This window comes from Cherax quadricarinatus, chromosome 82 (genome assembly GCF_038502225.1).
Source record: "Cherax quadricarinatus isolate ZL_2023a chromosome 82, ASM3850222v1, whole genome shotgun sequence".
NCBI classification, from domain to species: Eukaryota; Metazoa; Arthropoda; class Malacostraca; order Decapoda; family Parastacidae; genus Cherax; species Cherax quadricarinatus.
In genome coordinates, this window is record NC_091373.1 from 10,265,034 (window position 1) to 10,274,690 (window position 9,657).

The following is a 9,657-nucleotide window of genomic DNA, read 5'->3' on the forward strand; positions in this document are numbered from 1 at the left end:
TTCTTCGATCTGTTAAAAAGTTGGAGAGCGAAACGTAGTTCCCGACCTATTTCAAATAGTAAATAATAGAATACAAGAGTGGATACCCAAATTAGTTGATTATCCCAGGACAATATATGATGAGCCTTAATTTTAAAAAGGGAAGGAAAATCTAGCCTCGGTAAAATTAACCACTAAGTGAACATCACCTGAAGGAGACATTCTCAAGATAAGCAAAACACCACCACTATCCTCCTTGAGGCTGTGAATATTGACTCAGATTTTTTTCCTACTAAACCCCGACTGGCTGCACTGGTCTTCTCATAACAACACACACACACACACACACACACACACACACACACACACACACACACACACACACACACACACACACACACACACACACACACACACACACACACAGAGCCAGATGTAAAAATATTCCCTGCTTCATACCACTCACCTCTGTAAAACTGGGACATTAAAGACACGTTGTAAAAAGCACCAGCTCAATGAAAGACAAAAGGATGACTCGAAGCATTCACAGGATTGCTTCAAGCAACATCTCCATTACTATTTCCCTTGAAGGCTATAACCAAATTCTTTTCAAAGATTACGATGCCATTCCACACTGGAAAATGCATGTGTAGCTAACGGTAGGATCACTGTCTCCAGCAATACTTTTACGAACTGCAATGCTGCTCGTTGCTTCAATTTCTGTGTCTCTAGTAATTTAATAGTACAAGTACTTTTCTCCTTTCAATAATTTAAGAGTCCAGCAGACTTTTCTCATTTTAATAATATGAGAGTACAAAAACTTCATGTTTATAATAAACGGAGAGTACAATTTTTAAATTGATAACCCAATATTATTCATAGGTTCAGAAATTCGGCACTGCCATTTTTTTCTACCTGGTAATATTCCAAAGAATTTTCATGTCTGTGATGTTATAACAGTTTACTACTTCTGTTAGCAAAGTAAGGATCTTTCAGGCTTTTTATACTATAATAATTTTCATACTTTTAAGTTTCTAAAACGATTATTTTTCTAGCCTTGATAATCAGAGTCTTATGCTATAATCTTATATAGGTTGTCGTTCTCATTTAGTTAAATAGCAATTAATAATATGGTTACTGATAACTCGGGGAATTTTTATTCCAGTGTGTGTGTGTGTGTGTGTGTGTGTGTGTGTGTGTGTGTGTGTGTGTGTGTGTGTGCAAACTCAGTGACACACATTGTTCAGAAAATCAATAAGACCTCCGTGATCCAGTGTTTGACTTTTGACATTATCTGTGCAGTATTTGACATTATCTCCTATTGTTAACTATATTTCTTTTTCCTTGCTGAACAGTATTAAAAATTTCAATAGCAAGGCTAGTCGGCATTTTCCAAATTGATGTCAAAGATGACGGAAACGTATATTATACTGGGAAAAGAAACAGTTTTTAAAATCCTCCACAGTATGGTAATGAAGAGGCTGATGAACCACTGTGAACAAAAAATGTGTATTTCATTGAAATAACTGACGGAAGTGATAACATTAGAGAGAGCGCGAGAGCAAGAGAGAGAGAGAGAGAGAGAGAGCAAGAGAAGCGAGTGTAGAAGCGTATATACAGTACGCACATATTGTGTGTGTGTGTGTGTGTGTGTGTGTGTGTGTGTGTGTGTGTGTGTGTGTGTGCGGGTGGCGAGGCAGCCATGCTGATGACTTGCCAGGTGTGAATTAATCTAGCCTGGGCGGTCCCACAGGCAGAAGGGGGATCATTAAGTTCGTGGCAGGCGTCGCCCATGACAACTCCTACTGATTTCCCCACAGGTTTTGCCTCCCAACTAACTGGTCCTTGTTGATCTCCGTCTCAGTCTGTTCCTGTTTGTCTAGGAATGGCTGCCTGTCTATCATTTTCCATTTTCTCCGTCTCTCTCTCTCGCTCTCTCTCTCTCTCTCTCTCTCTCTCCCTCTCTCTCTCTCTCTCCCTCTCTCCCTCTCTCCCGCTCTAACCCTTCCTGTTTCTACCTACAAATTCACACTAGCTTTAGATAATAGCTCCACTACGTTACCGAAATGGGGCTGTAAGCGTTGATACACGCTGCTGCCTTCCCAGTCACCCGCTGTTGCATGGGTCATGATGCACTCTGTACCAAGGCTGGGTAATGCTACTTCCTCGTAGGAAAATGGGAAATCTAACAGAGTCTTGCGTTCAGTATAGTAGCGAAATTGCAAACGAAAACGAAAATTAACACAGAGAATGAGCAAAAATGCGATTTGGGACAACACTGAGGGTTATTATTATATGTTTTTTTAAATGAAAGGCTAAATCCTTTTAGGTTATTCTGCTTGAAGAGAGCTAGAGACTCGAACCACCGGTTTGCTATGCACGAGACAGAAACAGCACTTGTCCTACAAAGCTGTACACACTTCTACCATTAAGCCATCCTTGCAACGTAAAAGTTAAGGTCCTTTGGCGAAGTCTCTCTTCCCGTGAGCCCAATGTCAATTCATTTCCCTATATCACCCGCAGCAATAGAACTGAACAATATATAGCCCTCGTAACCACTTCGAATGATGGGGCTTAATGCGGCTTTAAGAGTTTCACTACAACTGGTTTCAGCATCATTAAAACTGTATTCGCCTACGTCGTGGTCTTTTGCAGGCAGGACGGACTAGCGGTGCATGATAGATGTTGCTGGTCTGAATCCTGCTGGTGGCAGTGTTTTCTTTTTTTTGTTTGTTTGTTTTTGTTTTGTTTTACGTATATCGTTGTATATAATGTTTTTCTTCACTCCTTAATTGGCAAGAAAGAATACCCAGAGCAGGAGTGACACTGCCGACAATACATGTTAAATTTTTTGACCACATCAGGCGTCTCCCACCACGGCAGGGGGACCCAAAAAAGGAAATATTCATCGACATTCTTTCAACAGCTGTCGTGCCAGAAGTGTGCAGACATCGCAGTTTAAATGAGTTGTAACATCTTCACCCCCTCCCCCAGAATGCAGGAACCGTACTTCCCACGTACAGGATTCAAGGCCTGTTTACTGGTATCCCTGAATTCCTTCATAAATATCTACCTCCTACTCCAGAAGCACTTTAGATCCTTACAACCACATATCTTGTATTTCATGAAGCACTTAACCCGTGCCAGTTATTCAGTGTAAAGAGCCCACATCTAGCATCTTACCAGACATCGGGCTATTGGCGACAAGAAATAAAATCATAATAGAAATTGGATGGAAACACACCTCAACAAGTCTTGAAAACAAAGCATGTCAAATTCTTTTAACCAATTCCTGATCAAACGAGCTATGCTGCAGTTTTGCATTACACTACGTACTGTAAGCACCAACAACTTGACTGACAAGATCAAACAATAAGATTGGTCGACGGAAGCAACTATCCTCTGAACCATCAACAAGTATATAGCATGTATTCACTGACCTTCGGGGCAGTGCTTGCGACCATCACACCAGAGCTCTGCAGGGATGCACGCACTCAGCTCTGGACACAGCTCCTTGCAGGGCACATCAGGAGGCTCGTCTCGCCACCCTCCCAAACCACCAGCGCGGGGTGACACGTAGGCGTCTTCTGGTCTTTCTGAATCAGCGGGTTTCCAGGTGGTGAGCCAACGAAGCCGAAGACTCGAAGCGCTACGGGGTTCCCACACCACCACCAGAGATGACTCCCTCCCGTCAGACTCCCGGTAATCTAGTTCGCGACTTGTGGGTTTGTCATCAGCTTCATCATCTTCGTTAGCGCCGCTGGTGTTGGACTCTTCTTCAGGGGGCGGGGGGCTCATAACTCGAGGCTCGGGTGGCGGCCAAAAGAATGTTATAGCAGCGGCCTGGTCGGCCGCGGGGCATACTCCGAGCACTGGCTCAGCTCTTCCTGGAACATGAAAAAATAATCGAGTATCGGATGCACAAGTGCCGTTGTCGAGGCTAGCACGAGGCAATGTTAGAAAGAGCGAATGTTTTGGTGGCGTTTTCAGAAGCCAGGGAAACCCTTCGCATCTACCTTTCGAGTTGGAGGGGGAAGAATCTGCAACAACTTCCCCAGCAGCTCCTGAGAGAACTCGAGTCGCCCCAATACATCCTGGAGCCTTAAGAAATTCGTAGGTGGCATTGAAGAAGTAATGTCTATAATCTTCATAAGACAGCATGCCCTTTATGGTGAGGTTTATGGTCAGGTCTGGCCCGTGAGAAACCTGAGTGATGGGTATAGAATCATGTGAGCAAACACAGGCCAACGGCAACTCGACCTCAGCCCAGGGCCATTCTGATACAGACAGAGACATGTGCGAAGATCCCCCGGGTATACAGCGCAAGGCCTTTGTCTGCCGATTCACTTGCGTACGGCAGCCAGAGGAACCAGTGAGGATACTGTCAATGGTGAGGCGCACTACCTGGTCTGCCGCTGCCAGGAGACGCCATGAGCATGACACGAAGGAGCGACCCCCACGGCCATATAGAAAAACGTCCCTCGGGGCACTGAATGTCAAGTTTCCTCTGGAGGCTCCGTCGCTCCTGATAACTCGACTGCACGGGTCACCCGCCCACTCCCCGGCTTGCCGCCGCTCCACAAACTCATATCTGGTAAAACATATTCAAAATTATTTATACTATACATGAGAGAGAAAGAAAACTGTTTATATTCACTCTAAACTGTACATAGATAATCACCAATAAAAACTTATTTAGACCAAGTAATACCGAAAACTATAATGCATTATTCCGCCCTTTCGATAACCATAACTTGCAGGTGGCAGTGAAGAGCAAAGTAGTAAGATTTACCTAAGCAAAAATGAGACTTTGGTGACAATGCTTCCATCCCCAAAGTACTGAGACATACTCAGATTCCTGCCAGTAGAGACATAGGACTCGTTCCTGTCGCAGGGGCGCACGTTGGAGTCTTCGAGGAGTCTGCGTGCGCGGTCACAAGTTCGCGGCTCCGTATCATGGCAGTGTTGGGCGATGGGCTTCCCATTAGGCCAGTCTCCATCACTGATTGTCAGTTGTGTCGAGCATAACTTGGCTTGCAGTTTGGCGAGCTGCGATTCTCTGTGGTAGTGGACAAAAGTGATCCACACTACCTGGCCATGTGAGCCCAGGAATTGCCATACGCAGGTGGTATTCGGCGGCACACTGTGGGTAGCACCCTCCACCCAGCCGGTGCTATTGTCGCTGCTACGGATTTCCACTCGACAATCTTCCCCAATGGAAGCCGTGGGTATGAAACGCGCCTCAGCTCGTAGTTCGAACCCCGCGACATGCGTCCAGGGCGCTTCATGATGAGGGTAGTCGTAAGGTGAAGTTGTAAACTCAATTAGAACATCTGGCCCTGAGGATACGATCTCAGGGACAATGTCTCCTCGGCAGAAAGTGACTAAAACTGGAGAGGTGGTGGAGTTACCGTCGTATACACGCACGTAGTCGCCGACGTAGTAACAGTCTCCATAGAGTTTAAGGTGACGCTCGGTGGTGTCATGGGGTTGAACCAAACTCTTAACGTGCACCAAGTGTCCATCCGCCTGGCTGAGGGAGATCACGGCCCTCTTGCCTGGTGGAGACCTGGTCTGGCTGAGAGTGTAATAACACGTTGTGTTTCTCGGGTACATCCCGGGAAAGTTCGGAGACTGTACGAAGCATGGCCGTTGGTCACAATTAGTGAAGAGGGCGTCACACACTGTTGTTTTATCTCGCAGTCCCAAGTACTTTGGCTCTGTCGGTTTCCCATACCTCACCACCGCCGATTCCCGACGCAGGAACTTGTAAGACATCTTGACGTAGATACTGGAGAAGGCGTCGAGGGCGGTGAGGTCATTGTCAGTGGGAAGCCGTGTGATGATGACGGAGACAGAGGGAGTCTCTGAGTAATACATCTCCAGCCCAACACCGTCGCCACACCAGAAGCCAGGCCTGCAAACAAGATTAGATTAAAGCCTTAGAAGGCCGTAGATTCTCATTCTTCAAGTATTCTTCAAGTATTTGCAGCTATAGGGCTTTCTTTTTTAATATAATAATCATAATAATGGCCCTTTATACTTTCATAATTGTAGGTTTCAGTCAGATCTGTATCTTAGTATTTCCACAAAAAAGTAAAATGAGAGTAAAACATCTATTAAGAATGAGAACGAGCCAGTATCATTGTGCATCGTTACAAGAGAGACAAAGTGACGCGAGATGGTGATACTGTTCCTATGGCTGTGTTAACTGTATATTTTCTATCAAACATCTAAACATTAATAAAATTACGAAACTGTATTCATAAATAAACAATATTTAAAATTTTTTTATGTCTATTAATATTTATTAAAAATATCAGAAATATATTTCTCTAATACACATTGTGTATTAACACGTCAAAAAGCTAACTCTAATTACAATACAAATGTATGTGAACTGGCAGGCAGCAGCGAATGTTGATAAATGCAAAACTAAGCAAACCAGATTCTCATACTCAGAAATTTCAATAGTGTTGTATAAAGAGTGCGAACCTATTTTCTATGAAGTAATGTTTACTGAGCTGATAGCCGCGAAACCATAAAATGTTCCACAATGGATTTTGCTCATGCGTTCAGAATTTTTATCTATAAATTCCTAATAAAGAAAGTCTGTTTCTGTACGCAGCGATAAGCAGTTGGTCCTGGAAATTTGTAGTTAAACGAGTTTGCTGGCCTTAAGTGACTGTACTGTAGTGTGTGTGTGTGTGTGTGTGTGTGTGTGTGTGTGTGTGTGTATAAAATACAGATTGTAGTTACCTTGAGGTATGGTACTTATTAAAGAGTGCGAGAACAAGAAGAGCAAAAACTTCATTAAAGAACAGCAGGCGGCAAATAATCACACACATACTTTTCTTTAAGGTATTTGAAGAAACTTCCCTGAATGAAAACTTGAGACCAGGATACCCACAGAGCTCACAAAAGATAAGGGCAATTACTATGGTGAATTTTATATTCATTTGTTCTTCGTGTTTAAACAGAAAAATACTGTTTGTGTACGTGAAGGAATTATTTTCCTTCTCTGTCAATGATTTTTATTTGTAATTTTTTTTCTGTTCGTATATATATATACTCACCTCTACGTGGTTGCTGAGGTTGTCTCAGCTTCTGGCCCCGTATCTTCGTTAGCCACTACTGGGTTCACTCTCCTGGCTTCGAGAGCCTTATCGAACTACTTTTAAAACCTATTTTTGGCCCACTCCACTGGCCAGGTCGTTTCACTTCCTTTTACTCTAAGACTGAAGAAATACTTCCAAACATCACTGTGACTCGTCTGTGTTTTCAACTTCCAGTTGTTTCCTCGTGTTCCTGTTTCCAGTTTCTCGAGTAATCTGTTCCTGTCCACCGTGTCATTTAGTCTCAATATTTTGTACGTTGTTATATCACACCTATTCATTCTTTCCTTTAACGTCATCAGGTTTAACTCCCTTAATTCCTGTGTGTGTGTGTGTGTGTGTGAGAGAGAGAGAGTTTGTGTCAGAATAAAGGTAGAGAGCACTAATGGACGTTGTTATGTGAGAGGGAGAAAAGGGTATTGTGGGAGGGAGAGAAAGTAATGGGTGTTATAATGGGGAATTGAGCCAGGGCGAGGTGAAGTAAGAAAAGAACATTTGTGGAAAAGCTACAATGGGAACGCGAGCTGGGATTGCTGAGACCATGGGGAAATTGGTGCTGTCAGACGAGATGTAATACAGAGCTAGTTACTAGGAAATGTGCAGCTCAGCATCGCAGCACCACAGCATCGCAGCACCAGAACAGTATCACATCACTACAGCATCTCAGCATTTAACTTACCATTACGTAAACTACACTGTACACGGACAGCATCACAGCATCCCACACAGCTGTACAACACTGAAGCATCCCACATAGCATTGGAACAGCCCTGCTTGCAGGTTTAGCGCTTAATTTGATGATAATGTATAGCATTAAATCATCACACATAGCTTACAGAATACCTACATCACAGCATCACTCCACAGCATCACTACACCACTCTCTCAGCACCACTCCATCACAGCAGGAGACTGATGGAGGGACACTAAGGGTGTGTGACACACTCAGGTAATGAGGAAGTCTGGCACGTCAACATTACTCCATCTCGCCACCTCTCCCTTTATATCATCATCTTTCCTCCTATCTTTGTTACTCTCCCTCTTCCTCTTATCTTTATTACCCCCCCTCCCGCCTTCATGCTCTTCCTTCCCTCTTTATTACTCTATTCTTGGATACACGATCTTCGTAATCCCCCTCTTCCTTTCCATAATTGATCTTAATCTTCCCCTTTCTTCCCGCTTTCCAACTTTTTTTCATCTCATCCTCCCACTTCTTCACCTCCATCTTCTCCTTTCCTCTTCTTGCATCTCATTCCAATCTTCTCCTTTTCTTACATCTCATCCACTCTTCTCTTCATCTCTTTTCCTTCTCATCTCACTCTTCTTCCTCTGTATCCCCCTCTTCTCCTCTTCCTCTTTCACCCTCATATTCCTCATCCTCTTCTTCCTCCCCTCGTACCGAAAGTACGGCGCTGAAATATTTATCCCTTCTGGCTGCACTGCAGAAGAAGCTCAGGGCTCTTGAGGTCCCTAAAGGTTTTGTTTCTTTGCATTATTTAGGTAAGAAGTTTGTGTGTGTGTGTGTGTGTGTGTGTGTGTGTGTGTGTGTGTACTCACCTATTTGTGGTTGCAGGGATCGAGTCATACCTCCTGGCCCCGCCTCTTCACTGATTGCTACTGGGTCCTCTCTCTCCCTGCACCTTGAGCTTTATCAAACCTCGTCTTAAAACTATGTATGGTTCCTGCCACCACCACTACGTCACTCTCTAGGCTATTCCACTTCCTAACATCCCTTTGACTCATAGGATTCTTTAACTTGAAATTGTAACCCTTTGTTTCTGTGTCCCATCTCTGGAACATCCTGTCTGTCCACCCTGTCAATTCCACGCAGTATTTTATATTTCGTTATCATGTCTCCCCTGACCCTCCTGTCCTCCAGTGTCGTCAGCCGATTTCTTTGTAGGATTAGCCGCTTAGCTCTGGGACTAGTCTCGTTGCAAACCTTTGCCCTTTCTCTAATTTCTTGACGTGCTTGACCAGGTGTGGATTCCAAATTGGTGCTGCATACTCCAATATAGGCCTGACGTATATGGTGTACAGAGTCTTGAAAGATTCTTGTCTGAGGTATCGGACCTGGACCAGCCTTGTAGCCTGTCCAGGTCTCTTTGTAGTGGTGTGTGTGTGTGTGTGTGTGTAGGTGTGTGTGTAGGTGTGTGTGTGTAGGTTCTCTTCGTTAGTCTTGTCCTTACCAACAGTTGTTGAAAAATTTACTCTGTAAATTGTGTTCTCTTGCTTAGGAACTTAACTTTTAAGATTACGCAGTAAAAAATTCTCGGTAGACATCAGATAACATGAATATCAAACCAAAACTAAGATCAACATTCATCGTTATTGATCTAGAATAGTATGCACAGTATTTGAGCCAACGTTGATACCTTTTCAAACAACTTTAAACCCACTCATGAATCCCGTACGGACGAAACGCTATCGTTAATGAAGGTAACTGCTGAACCTAAGTGTCATTTACTATACTACTCATTATTCTAGACAGAACACACATCCTCAATAATCCTTGGGGAAGGCTAGTTAAAATAATCTACATACTCTCAAGTGGTCCATACTT

General features: G+C 43.7%; 1 protein-coding gene and 1 long non-coding RNA gene across 2 annotated transcripts in view; one reads left to right on the forward strand and one right to left on the reverse strand.

The window, feature by feature from the left end:
* The window catches only part of LOC138855137 (uncharacterized), a 403,243-nt gene that overhangs the window by 23,806 nt on the left and 369,780 nt on the right, over nt 1-9,657 (forward strand). The gene's annotated exons all lie outside the window — the stretch shown is intronic.
* The window catches only part of LOC128702917 (uncharacterized), a 275,217-nt gene that overhangs the window by 5,444 nt on the left and 260,116 nt on the right, over nt 1-9,657 (reverse strand). Inside the window, exons 4-5 of the mRNA XM_070102592.1 lie at nt 4,772-5,896; nt 3,420-4,570 (exon numbers count right to left, since the gene is read on the reverse strand). Of these exons, the coding sequence (XP_069958693.1) occupies nt 3,420-4,570; nt 4,772-5,896 (2,276 nt within the window). The remainder of the gene's footprint in view (nt 1-3,419; nt 4,571-4,771; nt 5,897-9,657) is intronic.